At 37.0% G+C, this 16,859-nt stretch overlaps 1 protein-coding gene across 6 annotated transcripts in view; it reads right to left on the bottom strand.

Annotated features, from left to right (window-relative positions):
* DROSHA (drosha ribonuclease III) overlaps positions 1-16,859 on the bottom strand; it is a 118,911-nt gene that overhangs the window by 54,851 nt on the left and 47,201 nt on the right. For 5 of the 6 annotated variants that reach the window (XM_032337702.1, XM_032337706.1, XM_032337705.1 and 2 more), the window contains 4 exons: positions 12,643-12,812; positions 5,930-6,054; positions 4,210-4,309; positions 2,652-2,759 (listed from right to left, as the gene is read on the bottom strand). In XM_032337702.1, the coding sequence (XP_032193593.1) occupies positions 2,652-2,759; positions 4,210-4,309; positions 5,930-6,054; positions 12,643-12,812 (503 nt within the window). The remainder of the gene's footprint in view (positions 1-2,651; positions 2,760-4,209; positions 4,310-5,929; positions 6,055-12,642; positions 12,813-16,859) is intronic. The other variant, XM_032337704.1, reaches the window with a different exon arrangement.

Here is a 16,859-nt window from a genome sequence, read left to right as displayed (position 1 = left end):
CCACTCCCGTATTGCCCAGAAGTCACTAATAGATAGCAACACAGAAAAAAACCTTTTAATAGTCTGTCTCTAAACATGGCTTCAAGTTCTGCATTTAGCCCACATATAATTACAGGTTCCGGGCCCGTCCTAGAGTTCCATTCCTTCTAACACTGGATGGGGCAAAATGTAGAATTTTCTAATGTCATAAAAACCCCAGTAACTTCTCTGGTTGGGAAATTATACTTCTAGAATGAGAGATTGGTACTTAACGTTTCTCCACCTTAGATTTATCACAACAGTTTTATCTCCAGCAGCAGCCAGATAACATCACAATGCTTTTGCCAGCAACCTACCAGCAATTATTACTGATGAACAGTAGGTTCTGCATCAATGAATTACCAAACAGAGAATCGCTCCCCCATCCCCACCCCTGAGGGTTTTAAAGAAGTGCTTTTTGCCCTTAAAATTATGCATGAGTCTATCTGTTCACAGGCTTCAGGATTATTCAAAGTATTCATTTAACTCCTATTTCTCAGATTCTTATTCTTCCTTAACAAACATACTAAATGCCTTTATTCTGAATGTTTTAAACTGCATTATTACATGCCACCTGCTATCTTATTTGAGGAACACGCACTAAAAGAAGCATTTATTCTAGGTTAAGGAATTAAACAAGGCCAACATTACTTATAAAAAACAGGAGGATTGGAGACTGGAAACATGGCTTCTAAACAGATGGCAGTTGTCTTTGGAAGAGGGGGTCCTACAGAGGAAGGGACTATTATTAGATCAAGGAGTAGTCACCTTGGCAAGAGTTTGAGTTAGGATCCAATTTCTCTGACCAGTTAGTCAAAGAAACTGAGTGCTTTTGCCTGCCAATCTCGAAACAGAATGTGAAATCTAATACATGAGGAGATGGTAAACTCGTTCTCCAGTTGCTTCTAATCTAGCTGAGAAGCCAGACTAAGGTATTTGTGACACAGCTGAAGAACACGGAACTGCAGCAGAACAAATTATTCCACACCCGTGTGTAGGCATTTCGCCAAAAGAAAAGGGGCAAAGGGCTCAATGCTTTAAACAAAATTGTGTTCAGTGCAACAAAACTGCCTTAGGGCCCTGCTACACAGGGTGGAAATCCAGTACAACTGGATACTCCGTCCATACCCACCACCCACCAATCAGTTCTTCTTTCATCTTTTTACAAATTAGGGCTCTATGGGGTTTTGTTTAAAAAACAAAAAAAGAGAAAGTTCAAAGTTAACCAAAAACACAAGTGTAAAGCCCACTGAACTGAAAAATCTCTAAGGTCCCTTCCAGTTATTAATGCTCTCCAATTTTATGATGTCTCTATCAACTCTGACTTATCCCTGACAGCACCAGATTTTGAGCAGATTGCTGAACATTCTGCTCAGTGTTCTTATGATGTCTACCTTTGGATGACATTATGTCGGTTTTGGAGAAACAGAAAAACTGGATAATATAGCTCCAAAACCCCAAGAAAGAATCAGAAGAAGATACTTCTGAATACTTACAGTAAAAAAAAAACAAAAAACAAAAACACCACCAAAAAAAAAAAAAAAAAAAAAAAGCTCAGTTAGCAAAATAACTGAAGATTTTGTAGACACAGATGGCTGCCATGGTAGAGTGTTATTCTCAAACTATCTAGGAACATGGCATCAATAGCAGTCCATCTTAACATAAAAATATGTAGCTCTGGACATCACAATGTAAATGAGTCACCTAGAAATCCCTTTAATAATAAGATTAAATCCCACTGTTCAATATAATAATTAAATGCTAACACTAATGACTTAAAGAAAAAACACCTCATTGTGATGAAATAAATACCGGAGACAGCTTGAACTTATTACCATGCATGCTGCCACCAAAACAGTGAGTGGAAGCCTTTGAGTATTCTTCCCAACAGCTGAATATGGCAAAATACACTACCTGACCCCTGCCTGGGTACTCACTGCCTTGACTGTAATTCTCACGAAATGTAACCAGCATCAATCATAACAAAAGAATGAAGTAAAGACTCAAAGAATATGCTTGGTCTTAGGAGTCTCTAATCTGGTATAAATTCCACTCATAGGGAAAACAAAAATAGTTATCAGTGAGAGTTATATACAGCTGAAATGTTCCTCTATTAGTTCACGCAAGGAAAAACTATTATCATTTGGCTCAAATAGGAAATTTATACTGATTTTGTTCATTAATGCCTTCCATTCTCCGCAATGTAAGTTTGAGTCATAAGTCTGGAAAGTTCGGACAACACGGTCTTCAGGAGTCTGCCTGTAGAACTGTTGGAGTTATCTCTTTGGACAGGCACCCAAACATTCGCTACACACAGGCAGGTGCATCTGAAGAATACACTCGCCTTGACTCAATAGGCAGAGACAAAAAACATGACTAAGTAATCGCACCCCCTACCTCACCACCATGCACATGCGTGCATGTGCACACACACGCACACCCACACATACACACAACAAGGGAACATGAAAACTGATATAAAAACAAAACCAAAACAAGAGCAAACAATCTGTGGTTGGTGTTCCATTTAGCTATAAGATAGTATGTTCTATAGAAACTTAACAGAATTAGGAAAACTTTCTTTTCAAGAAAGAGATATATACGTATAAATGTGTTCTCAGAGGTATCATCACCTGACAGACATCAGAACGGATGCCAGTTTTCCAAAATCCTTGACTACTTAGCTCCACTGTTACTTCTCGCCTCATTGTATTCTTCTGTCGTATTTTTTGGAGCGCTTCCTAGAAAAGAACTCATTATGATGAGTAACCTGACAGTTGTGAAGCAGTATTAAGCCAAACATCAAGCATAGAAAATAAGCTGGATTCATTCAATATCAACTTTACATTCAGGTATTCAAACCTCTTCATGACAAATTACAATATTTTACTTGAAATAAAGGCCAGGACACTCTAAGCCTTGGGTATAAGCCAGCCTATCCTGGTAACCAGATAAGAAAATATCTAAACCAAATCAGCCATTCTGGTGAGTTCAAACAAAAAAAGTGCCCTTTTGCTGATAAAAGAGATAAAGTGTGATTTTTGGGACTTAAAATCAGAGTGCAAAAATTATATTTATATCAAGCCTTATGCTAAGCATTTACATCTAAGAAAGACAATCAGTAAATTAATCTGCAACGCACATAATTCTAAAAGTTGCCTTCTAATTTATAAAACCCTTACAAAACCTCTTATAGCAAGGGTACATTTTCTTTAAAAAAAAAAAACAATGATTTAAAACTTCTGCAAGACATGATCAGGAGCTGACTCTTCCCTTCAAATAATTAATTATAAAAAAATCTTATATCTGCACATTTATTCAACAAAAATCTCACAGGAATTCATAACAGGAAATATCACACAGCCTGCTTCATTGATTAAATGGCTACTACAGATCAAATACCACTGGAGGAAAGCTAAATGGAGTATTTCAGAAGTCCACACAACCACCCTTCTCCCTGGATCCAATGACAGAAAGAAATTTCAGTCTGTCTCCCCAAGCCTTGGTTCCTTCTTTATAATGAAGGTATCTGGCTTAAGTCACAGGAAGTGACAGGACCAGAATTCAAACACTTTCCCCAGCTTCAAAGCCTTGTTCTCTTATACCCAAAGCAAAATAAAACATCATTGAGACAAAATTTATGTTGATACTGAATCCATTTATTCTTAAAATTATGAATTAAGAATGAAAACATAAACGATCCTGGAATATAGGACAATACTACCCATTAGTAAAAAATATGAAATTCAGGATATAAAACCTTGTAAGTTTACCCTGTTGAACTAACAGACCTATGGAAGACACATGAAAGGCAGTCTTTTATGACCTTAAGACCAAGAAATTTGAGTATGACCTAAAATACATTATGTACAGTCTAATCAGTGATAAAAGGTTGACCCAGCAACTGTAAAATTTGAGAAATTTCTATAAGATATATTTATTCCCAATGGTAGGAATGCATTAAGAAACAAGCCTTTTTAGTAGGGTAGTGGAGGTAATGTTCTCTTAGATACTAAAAGACGAAAAAGAAATCCATCTGTCTACTAATGTGAGGAGAGAAAAGTACGATTTTTTTTTTTTTTAGAAGTGTTTTTCCATCTTATTCTAGAAGCATGGTATAAGGCAATAATCTTGAAAATAAACCTGAAGCACATCATTATTAATCCCGGAAGAACAGGACTTGATACCAACCTCCCTTTGCGCCAGCTTCTGTTTGTCAGTTTGTTTAACTTTGGGACTATTTGCTAGGAGATGGCGAAGTTTCACATAACTCTTCCACAGTTTCTGGTACCTAAGGAAAAGGACAGACAGACATCTCAGACAAAAAGCAGGAGAATCTGAAGTGCAATAAAACCAGCTGTTTTAATAATCCTGCTGAATCATAAATTACATTCTTTTGGATATCCTTAATGGCAACAAACCATCATTCTAAGGAAGGATCTGATCTGGGGGCAGCAGAGCAGGATGACCAAGTCATCTGGAACCTAGTGATTAAGTTGATAATTATATGTCTATGTTGAAAATGAGGTGTCACTACATATGCCCGAATCTCTCAGGAAAGAGTTCCAAAGACACATAAAAACCAACAGAAACGTATCATTTCTCATCATTACCTATTTTATTTAAATATGTACTTTCTGAGGTTGTTGAAAGAAACACCCCTTATTAACAAGGACACGGTCGGTCTCTGAACTGCCTACAGTGAAAGTAAAAGTTGGAGAGTATTAAAAAAGGGAACGCTGTTTGTGCCCACACCCAAGCTACACAGCTGTATCCATTTCTGCACTGGAGAGGGAAAAAGACAAATGGTGTGCACCAATTTGTATTTACCACACAAAAACAAGCATAGTTGTTGAAGCCAAATAACGTGATAAGCTAGATCACTCTAAAGCATCCTGTTAAAGCGTCCTGGGGAGGAAGAGAAATGCAGTCCTGCAGCAGCACACAGTCCTGCCAACTGAGAGTCCACGAGAGCCTATCACATTCTACTAACATTTGTGATAAGAAGGGACTTTCAATGAGTTTTCTGTCACATTGAAACTGCTCCTTTCTTGGCCTTAGCTGGGTGTCTCCTTTTTGGTAACAATTTTTTAGAGAATGGAGGAAAGAAAGAAGTACTTACACAGTGCCTGGTTCACTGCTTCATACTTTTATCCAAAGGGGGAAAAAAAAGAACAAAACCCTTTAGCCTCTTCTAATGTATCAGCCAGAATTGTATTTATGAACTGAAAATCTCCCATGCCCTTTTCTCCCATTATGAATCCTTAAAAAAAAAAATTAAGTCAGGAAACTGTTTGTTTACCGAGGTAGGAAATCCAAATACTTCTGAAGAATATAATGGTACTATTTCCATTCCCACACATCCTCATCTTCTCCCAGAAAAACACTAACAAGCCAGTTGGAAAAACTCAACTGTGGAAAGTAACATCAATTCTAAGAGTCAGAAGTCATGCCTTCTCCTTACAACGCAACCCTTGACTTTGCATGGGATCTTGAGCTCTTATTAAGATGCCTCCCAAAATAGAATTCTGCATAAATCCAGCAGTGCTAGGAACATGGTGCTACTTTCCTCTAGAGTGCACTGAAAAAATAAATAATAATAACAATAAATATTGTTATGATGAATAAAGGAAAAGTTCCTTAAAAGTTAAAAATATACGGGACTCAAGTTGACCAAAATTGCCAAGGATAATCTACTGAATAATAATTTCCTGCAGTCAAATCAATAGAGAAAATAATTCTTCAGGAGCTACCAAAACCTGTTTCATTTGGTAACCTAAATTTGGAAACATGGCTCACTTCAGGTCTTAATTTTTTAATAAGAAAACATCCACTAAAGGATATTCCTCTGCTAATTCAGCTGTTAGTAGAAGGTGAAATTGGCTAAGACAAACACCGAGAAATATCTTACTGTGGGTCTCCTGCATAACTCAACTGTGCAGGGCGTATCCCAAAGTGGACGATAATCGGAAAAGTAATCACATCAGGGTTGAACTGTTCACGATCCAGTTGATCGATGCGGACAGAGCTAGGTTTCTAGAGAGAAAAATCAAAGCCATTTATTCCCATAAGAAGTCTTTCAGTATTGACTTTAACCTAAGTAATGAAGAAATTAGTCGGATTTTTCCTGGGAAAGCCTCATCCCCAAGGGAAAATGTCATTCAAAACCCATTAATCATAGCAGCTATACTATATAAAAACTATAATGTCATCCCTATAAATGAGTCTATGCCACTTGGCATAACGAACAATGATTTTGTCCTTTTTTGCAGTCCACATAGAAACCTTTAAAAATTAAGCTTTTAAAAGGACACCTAGTCAGACATAACTTTTCCTTAACCTCTCCAAAGGCACAGGGGAAATATTCCACATCGTGGGGAAGACGTGTGCTGGTTTAGTCTGTTTCGTTTCACATTTCAAATGAATGGTTTACTTCTATTCAGGATGCGCAGATGCCTCTCTATATTCTTTTTTCCATTAGTTCTTTGTGTACCGTTTTTCCTTTTCCTTTTTTTTTTTTTTTTAAACAGTCATATAATTCACATATAACATTATATTGGTTTCAGGTGCTGGACATATTAATTCAATATTTGTACACCCTATGCAATGATCACAATAGTCTAATTAGCATCTGTCACCATACAAAGTTACAAAAATTTTTCTTATGAGAACCATCAAGATCTACTCTCTTAGTAAGTTCCATATATGCAACACAGTACTGACTTACAGTCAGGACATTATATGTATTGATCCCCTTTACTCATTTTGCCCACTCCTCTTCCCCTCCCCCTCCTGGCAACCACCAATCTGTTCTTTGTATCTGAGTTTGGTTTTGCTTTGTTCATTTGTTTATTTTTCTGATTGTATGATTTCAGCGTTTGTCTTTTTCTTATTCCACTTAGGGTAATACCTTCAAGGTCTACCCATGTTCTTGCAAATGGCAAGACCTCATTCTTTTTTATGGCTGTGCAGTATTCCCTTGTGTGCCTGTATCCGTTCATCTACTGATGAACACGTAGATTTTCTTCCATATCTTCGCTATTGTATAAATAATACTGCAGTAAACACAGGCGTGCCTATCTTTTTGAATTAGTGTTTTTGTTTTCTTCAAAATATCCAGAAGTGGAACTGATGGATCATATTTTTTAATTTTTTGAGGAACCCCTATACTGTTCTCCATAGTGGCTGCACCAATTTACATTCCCACCAAAAGTGCACAAGAGGGGGCACCTGGGTGGCTCAGTAGGTTAAAGCCTCTGCCTTCGGCTCAGATCATGATCCCAGGGTCCTGGGATGGAGCCCCGCGTCAGGCTATCTGCTCCACGGGGAGCCTGCTTTCACCTCTCTCTCTCTCTCTCTGCCTGTTTGTGATCTCTGTCTGTCAAATAAATAAAATCTTTAAAAAAAAAAAAAGTGCACAAGAGTTCCCTTTTCTCCACATCCTCACCAACACCTGTTATTCCTTGTTGTTTTGATAACAGCCATTTTGAAAGGTAGGAGGTGATAATTCATTGTCTTGATTTGTATTTTCCTGATGATTTGTGATGTTGAGTGCCTTTTCATGAGCCTGTTGGCCCTTTATTTCTTCTTTGGAAAAATGTCTCTTCAGATCCTCTGTCCTTTTCAGTTGGATTTTGTTGTTGTTGTTGTTATTGTGCTATGTGAGTACTTTATATGTTTGGGATATTAACCGCTTATTAAATATCTGATTTGCAAATATCTTCTCCCATTCATTTTGTTGATGATTTTCTTCACTGGATAGAAATTTTTTAGTTTGATTTAATTCCATTTGTTTACTTTTCTTTGCCTTTGTTGCCAGATACAAAAAATCAGCACCCAGACCAATGCCAATGAGCTGCCACTTATATTTCTCCTGTAAGTTTTATAGGTTCTGATCTTACATTCAAGTCTTCAGTCCATTTTGTGTTAACTTTTGTGTTTGGCATAAGGTAGTGTGGTCCAATTTCATTCTTTTACATGTGGCTCTCCAGTTTTCCCAACACCATTTATCAAAGAGACTGTCCATTCCCCATTGTATATTCTTGCCTCCTTTGTCATAAATTACCTTACATGCACGAGTTTATTTCTGGGCTCCCTATTCTCTTCCACTGACCAGTATGTCTGTTTGGGGTTTCTTCTGGCTAATGTCATAGCATTCGATTACTATAGCTCTGTTGTATAGTTTGAAATCAGGGAGCATGATGCCTCCAGCTTTGTTCTTCTTTCTCAAGATTGTTTTGGCTAGTCAGGATCTTTTGTGATTCCACACAAATTTTAGGATTATTTATTCTATTTCTGTGAAAAATGCCATTAGAATTTTAATAGGGTTTGCACTGAATCCATAGGTTGCTTTGAGTAATATGGGTATATTAATAATATTAATTCTTCTAAGCCATGAGCACAGAATACCTTTCCATTTATTTGTGTCTTCTTCAATTTCTTTCATCACTGTCATGGTTTTTAGAGTACAGGACTTTTATCTCCTCAGTTAAATTTATTCCTAGATATCTTATTCTTCTGATATAATTATAAATGGGACTGTTTCTTAATTTCTCCAATAGTTCACTATTAGTACATTATAAAAACGCAACAAATTTTTGTGTACTGATTTTTTACCTTGCAGCTATCCTGAATTCATTTATTAATTCTAACCATTTTTTGGTGGAATTTTTAAAGGTTTTCAATATATAAAGTCATATCATGTACAAATAGGGAGAGTTTTACTTCTTCCTTCACAATTTTGATGCCTTTTATTTCTTTTTATTTCTTTTTCCTGCCTAATTCCTCTGGCTAGGACTTCCAGTGAGCATCCCTGTCTTGCTCCAATGTATTCCTTTAATTCTACACCTTTAAAAGAGAAGGTATGGTGACACAAAAACCAAATGGGTAAGCTTCTCATTATGTCAATGTAGGCCTTTTAAAAATTTTAACAGAAAGCCTCATTTTTTAAAAAATCTAATACAGGAAGAAGTGAACAGGTGGTTCCTTCTTCAGTTAACAAAATAACCTCTCATCCTAAAAGTTTCTTTGTAAAAGGATGATAAAATCATAGAGTTTTCTCAACCTCCTTGCTTATTCTCAACTCTCACACCAGTCCCTAATTAGAAACTAAATTCTTACCAACAGATTGTGGCATCTTTGGCTCAGCTACTTCAGAGCCAAATGCTACAGAATCGTTCCACATGGAGGCCAATAAGCTTCATTTTGTCATAAAGCAATGCCCACAACCAGAGTCTGGATGGTGGCCTGATTTGTCCAGGACAGAGGGGTTTCAGTGGAAACCTTCCAGCAATTGAAACAAGCTAGTTACCCCACCCCCCAGGCTGTAGCCCCAGTCAGCCATCCAAGAAATCCAAGCAGGTGTCAGAGTGAATAGATCTGTGTAAATTCATGCATGTTAGTTAATAAACAACTTATACTTAAGTTTTAAAAGAATATTTGAAAGTCACTTAATGGTCAAAAGGTTAGCAGGTATCTGAAAAAGTTGACCTCTGCTCTCAAAATTAAACTAGAGAAGATTTTTGCACAGGTAACCTAATAAGAAATTATGTTAAATGCCCATCATCATCAGTAGCAACATAGTATTTAGGTCTAGGAATTGTTGCCAAGATTTTTGTTATCAAACCAGCAGGATACAGTTTTAAAAGAGGAATTGCACAACTGAAAATGCTAGTAAATTATTCATGTTTTCATGATTTTAAACACCATGCTATGGCATCAACCAAGGAAACAGTGATTTAAAATATCTGGGAAGAGATGAAATAAGTTCTAGACTTTGGCCACACCTTACAATATCCATCATACCAGCTTTGAGGAAGAATTAAAAATATTCTCTCTAATGACCAAAGTATTCCCTGGCAGAGGCAAAGTGCCTCGGGATGGAGATTAATTCTTTTAAGTTCTGAAGCAATAAAATACTTAATGTGACCATAATGGCTTGAAAAATTTAATAAATTCTCCAATATTCTTACCACTGGGTAATCTTTCAAAGCAAGTACTGCAGAGGATAAATGTGGTGCCATGTCTACTCTGCTCTATTTGCAAAACATATAATGAAAGGATGTTTTTGTGATACTCAGTTTCCAGGATATTTTCCTCCTTTAAACATATTTTTTATTGACTTTAACATATTCCCAAGTCTGGCACTCAAACTTACCTTTCTTTATTTCTGATTACTTTTCAACATAAATCTTTCGTCCTGACTAATCTGGTTTCATTATCTTCAAAACTGGCCATATATCCTCCCAAGTATATACATTTAATAATGCCAATAAGTTATAGAATTTTTCGATTCCTTAAAGACCTCCCTGTATCATTCATGAAGTATCCCTGGCAGCCTGGTCAAGTGATCTCGCCTGAAACTACAGGCTTTCCTGATTGGCTTTTGTACTGACTGGTCCACAGATTCAACAATACATCACAGACTCCTCTCACATGGATATGTCATTAGTCTGCACCTGGACAAACAGCATATAAAATCTATAGACTTCACGAGCACCTGACTCACATAGCAGTCTCCCAACAAATGAGTTAAATGAAATCACTGTAATGGAATAAATGTTCTTCTATGCCAATGGCTCAAAACCATGAATATGTGAATCAGAAAAGCACCTGGTGATTTTTTTTTTTAAACAACAGATCCTTGAGTCCCTCTACTTGGGAGTATACACGGGGTGGGGATCATCAGGGCATTCTTTCATGTTCAAAAGCTCTCCAACTTATTCTAGGGTTTCAAGAAATGTTAACCATACCATGGAAAGAAGTCCCAAGGTAAAAGTATTCCCAAAGTGTGCATGCACTGTAGACCACGGAACTCTTCAAGCAGACCCACCAAGATGAAAAGGTATGTCTCTCACCACCCTCACTCCCACCCATGTTCTGACCCCGCTACAAAACCAGCAGGAGAAATGTAAATTTATGCAACTGTTTAAGAAGAAAAATCAAATTCATAGTTACACTATCATAATGCTATGATATGTATATTTCTTTTAGAATTACTTTAATAATTAGTTATGTGGCTTAACAATATAATAGCAAAAATTGTATGCTTTTCTTAGTTTTATGTTTAAACATGCTTTTATTAAACACTTTCACTTTCTAGATTTGTTTGAAATAATCAGTATTAGCTGGAATATTTGATTTGCAAATAGTAACATTTTGTTTGTGCAGATGTTACTGTCATGCTACAAAAAGTTGATCCAGAGTTTTTATTTTTATGAATCAAGGCTATTAAACAATTTGGCAGCCTTCTAAAAACAACAGCTTTGTTTAAATAGATTATTCTGTTTCTTTACATAAAAATATTTTAATTCTCCATTTCTGGAAAACTTTATTCTGATAAGATGCCAACATCTAACTATTTTATGAAACAATAACATACTTCAGAGAAAAAATTATAATTCATACAAATATATAAAGCAGCATTTTCTTTATAAGAGAAATCCACGTAACTTTTAATTCTCTGCTCTTAGTTTTTTATATTTTTACTTCAAAAGTTAATATTTGAAGCTAATTTTAACACAAAACACTTAAGGAACAAAGAAATGGGAAATATTTGTAATAAGTATGGCAAAGGATCAATAAAAAAGGACAATGATATCACCAAAGAAAATTAGACAAGGGATATTAATAGGTCATTATCAAAAGAAAACAGAAAAGGCCAATAAACATTTAAAATATCAATTTTTGCCAAAACCAAAATAAATACCGAACTGAACTATATAAATTTTTTTCCCTTTTCCCAGTTTTTTTTTTTCCCCTCCCAGTTTTTTTGTTAAACTAGCACATTATAACCAATATGAACAAATGGACATGCTCATATGCTCTTGGTCAAAGTGCAAATTTTACAGCCCTTCTAGAAGGCAGTTTACATGTATCAAAAGCCTTAAAAATGTGCCTATCTTCAGCCTATTTACTTCACTTATAAGACTTCTTCCTAAAAAATTAAATGGACACATATTCAAAGACATACATGTTCATGTATATATGTGTTTATACACACACACGTACAAATTCAGTACAGCAATATTGGTGATAGCAGAAATCTGAAAGCAATCAAGGTGTCCAATAATATGGGGTTAATTAAATAACTTAGAAGCCTTTTAATTACACTTGTAAAGAAATTTAAGACTATGGAAAAATAATTTTGTGCTTGTTGTTTCTAGAAGAGGATGAGAAGAAAAAGGTCTAAAAATGAATATTTAATTGTATAATGCCAATTTTAAAACAATATGAAAATCTCTAAAGAGACTAGAAAAATGAATAGTAAACATCTATGGAAAATGGAATTACGGATACCTTTTAGTGTCTTCTTTGGGCTGTTTCTGCTTTCTTAACTTTTTATAATGAAGATATATTACTTTTATACTCAGAAAAAAATCAGATCTGAACATATCTAAAAACTCTGACATTCTCCGCAATGGGCAGAATTTACTAATCAGATGAACTTACTACTAAAATATGATTACATTGTAGCATTTTTTTATTTACTAAATATTTAAAAGGAAAAATTACTCAAAGGACAAGAATGAATACTTTAAAACTTTTTAAATGTTCTGTTACTGTTTTTGTGAACACTCAAACTGGAAAGAAGGTGGTTGAGTCTCAGTAAGCACCAGAACATACCATTCCAGGGTTGGTGACAATCATGCCTTTGCATTCTTCTGCGTATTTCTGCCACTCAAGTTCTTCCCACTGAAGCATATTGGCAATCTCCTCTTCAGGGACCAGGGCTTTGCTACACCGTAACAAGTAAAGGAGAATCTGGTGCATGGACAGCACTTCCTTTCCTCCATCTTGGGTGGGAGTGGAAAGAGAGGGAAAAATACAGCTATTCAACAGTCAATCATCAGCCCAATAAGGAAAAACAAGATGGTGAGGGGGAAAAGAGCATTTATAAAGAAGTAATTTAGAATTTACATTGTTTAACCAGGTGCCAAATAATACAAAAGCCATTTGTTTCATTGATGAACAGTGCTCATAAACCATCTCATTTACTAAAATGGCAACAACAACATTACAAATGATAGAAGGTTCCATTTGTGAGGTATGAATATAAAAAAAGTGCCTACCTAACTAAATTTAAAACCACCTAGCATAAGGAGCCACGGTTCATAATATACAGAACTATGTTATGTCTTAAATATTTTATCATTCTTTCTAAGGTAACAGATGAAAGCTCTTTAGAAGTGATGTTACTGTCTTAAGGAAATTCTAAGCTTTTATGAGATATTTATGGATGTTTCCAATAAGCTATTGTTGCATTATGGTCTAATTTTTTGGTGCTAATGTGCTGCACCTGCCATGATGAATAGCGCTAAAAAGCCTGTACTAATATCATGAAGATCATTATGGAGTTAGTACATGGAAAAAATACCAAGTACTCTGAGGCTTACAGAAGCATATATTACCAAGTACAGAGAATAAAAACAACAAAGGACACAATTAAAGTACCTTGGAAAGAGCCAATTTAATCTGGTGCTTGATGAACCAAAGGCATAATACTGGGTTCACAGGCTTCTGCCTTCTCTTTGGGCTTAACTTCTTGATCAATATGTGCAACCACCTTATACCACTTTTCTTTGCTTAATCCCAACCAAAGAAAGGACAAGAGCTCTGAAGGTTTGGAGGTCACAGACTACCCCCTCAGGTCACGAGATACGCTAGGAATACCAATATACGGCCAAACACTTCATGGAGAAACAAGGGACCAAGATGGTAGGGATGGGTTGGCACAAATGAGAGTGTCCTATTTGTGCTAGAGGAATTAATGGCACCCAAATAATTTGGGGTACCTAGAAAGAGGTTGAAAGACTTTTTTTTTTTTTTTAAGATTTTATTTATTTATTTGTCAGAGAAAGAGAGCAAAAGCAGGGAGAGTGGCAGGCAGAGGGAAAAGCAGGCTCACCATTGAGCAAGGAGCCTGATGCAGGGCTCCATCCCAGGACCCCAGGATCATGACCTGAACCAAAGGTAAATGCTTAACTGATTAAGCCACACAGGTGTCCTGAAAGTTCTTTAATATGAGTTGTTGGGGGTAAGAACCTGGATAGGACTACACATCTGAGAAAGAAGAGAATAAAGATCAAAATTTCTTTCTTTTTCATCTGTGCGGCTTTTTTTTTTTCTCTCACACGTTGTTATGGAATTAAACAGCATTGCTGCTATAGAACAACCATATATGCAGGCATGCATTCATTCATTAAATACTTGTTTATATTTCACAAATATTTACTGAGCACCTTTTATGCAACAGGCACTCTTCCAGACCCTAGAAGTGCAGTGGTGATCTAAAAATCCAAAATCCTTTATATTCCAGAGAAGGGCAAGACACAGCAAAAAAACAACTAAAAAACAGACCAGGCCAAGATAAAGACTCTTCTATAAAGAATCAAAATGGCCAAAGGACTGCAGCTGTATTTAAAATGGTGGTCAAGGAAGGAATCTATGAAGAGGTGCCATGAGAGCAAAGACCAGAAAGAAGCAAAGGAGCCCATTATGCAGGAACGTGGGAGAAGAGTGTCTCAGAGAGAACACACAGCAGTAGCCTATGGTAAAGTGCGGTTGACGTGTTCCAGCAACTGCAAAGAGGCAATGTGGATGGAATGAGGTAAGGAAGAGAGTGTGAGAGAGGTGGCAGGGAGGTTCGATCTTTTAAAGCTTCTACAGAGCACAGGAAGAGCTCTGGATTTTATTCTCTGATGATCAGTTTTATTACCATTATGTTCCAGGCACTAGAGTGGTCCCATGTCACAGTCGTGGAAAAAATAAAAACACAAGCTCTAAACCCTCAAGAAGCATGTAGGCTAATGATGATTAATCAGAACTGTTCCTAGAGGAATCTTTGTAGATAACACTCTGAAAACAGAGTTCTTAGTCAAAGCCAGTCTCCAAAAAAAAAAAAAAAAAAAATTGTCCAAGAAGTGACTAAAATACAATCAACCCACATGAGGACATGTTCTACCTACTGATTCAGATTATTGCTCACAGCAGTGAAATTTTTTATGCCTCATTACAAAGCATCTGCTTTAAACCCAAGAGTCACCTTTGATGAACAAAGTTCCATTGTAAAGGGCATATTTCTCAAGAGTCTGTCTCAAAAGACATTTCAATCTCCCTACATATAACATGCTTTCCTTAATCAGCTATGCTCCCCTCTTCACTAAGGAGCCCAGCAAAGCCATAATGCCTATCACAACGCCTGTCTGTCTGAGCCCACAGTAGTCTCTACTTCTAGGGAGTCTGAGGCAAACAGATGGAAAAGAGAACACTAAAGCCAGAATATGTTGATTTACACCGCATGTGTACACACAGAGAACAGCAGAGAGAGAAAGGAACCCTAGGGAGCCTTGAGAAGAACTAGCACACTGACTAGATTCACTAGGAACCAAGAAAAGAGTAAAAGAGTATTTGGCTCATAATCTCTATATTTGGTAGTCTCACTGAAGAGCACTGCAGGCCTACAAGGACCCATCAGAAGCCCAGCAAGCCGTAAGAAGGAAGAGAGTGTTGTTTTGTTGTAAGGATTAGAAAAAAAGGCTCAGATTTTATTTGGGGAAGGTGGTGTATGGTAGAAGGAGCAAATATATGCAACGCCAGGTAGACAGAATAGCACTGAAATGTCCCCACCAGCAGTTACAGAGGGCTGACTTCATGGCACTGCAAATAGAAGTGAAATAGACTAAGTGCTATAAATTTAAAGTGAAAAGACTGAAAAACTAAAAAAGCTATTGGAAGAGAGGAATACTTGGGCCTACAAACCAAGGACAGGGCCCAATTTAGGAGAAAAATACCTGCGAGATAAAGAAAAAGGGTCACAGGGTGTCTGGGTGGCTCATCGGTTAAGCATCTGATTTCGGCTCAGGTCATGATCTCGGGGTGCTGAGGCAGAACGCCATCTCAGGCTCTGCACTCAGCAGAGTCTGCTCACCCCTCTCCCACTGCCCCACCCCCAACCCGTGCGCATGCACGCACACTCTCTCACTCTCTCAGATAAATAAATAAAATATTTTAAAAGAAAAGAAAAAGAAAAAGAAAAAGAAAAAAGGTCCCCAAATGCCTGTCAGAACGCTTTTACCTATTTTGGGTGTAAAGCTGCTAATGAGAAAGGAGAGCTTTACAGCAGCATAGAAACCAGAAACATTTAAAAGCACACATACATCAGATGCAAAGTCAGTAATGCTGAAGGAGAAATTATAAATCCATGTTGAAACCTGCTAAGTATTGTAAATAGCAACTAAAGTCTGAAGAGACAGCTATTTACCACTGTGACAAAGCAGAAACCCAGGACACAGAACCTGAAATGCAAGGTTTACAGAGGAGGGGGATTGAGGTCCTGCTCCAGGTTGGGTACTGGGGCGCAATCTTTATGCAAATATTAAAAAAGGAAGACAAGAGGGGGATTGAGGTCCTGCTCCAGGTTGGGTACTGGGGCGCAATCTTTATGCAAATATTAAAAAAAGGAAGACAAGACTAGAGTCCTGTCAGAGCCTGCCGGGCAAGGACTGCATCCCTCACGCCCAGTCCAGTAAAAAAGACATTCCATAAATATCTCTGGGAATGACTTTCTGAAGCAGATAAATAACATAGCCACTTGCTCACAGACGGCCATGAATTTACTAATGTTAATGAATTGGCTCTTTTGGTTTGTCTGCTTTGCTACATGTTTATGTTGGGGATTTATGGAACTATGTCACTGAGGGCTAGGAAGTAATTTTTATCTCATTGGCTGAGATAAATAGGACATGATATAAATGAGAAATTAGAGTGGGTAAGCTAAGGTTAGCAGGAATTCTGCCAGCACTGGGACTGGAACTGTGACAACGGCTCATTATTCGGGAAGA

The sequence above is a fragment of the Mustela erminea genome, chromosome 3 (assembly GCF_009829155.1).
Source record: "Mustela erminea isolate mMusErm1 chromosome 3, mMusErm1.Pri, whole genome shotgun sequence".
Classification (NCBI taxonomy): domain Eukaryota; kingdom Metazoa; phylum Chordata; class Mammalia; order Carnivora; family Mustelidae; genus Mustela; species Mustela erminea.
The sequence above is the reverse complement of the archived record's forward strand: the minus strand, read 5'-3'. Positions and strand labels throughout refer to the sequence as shown.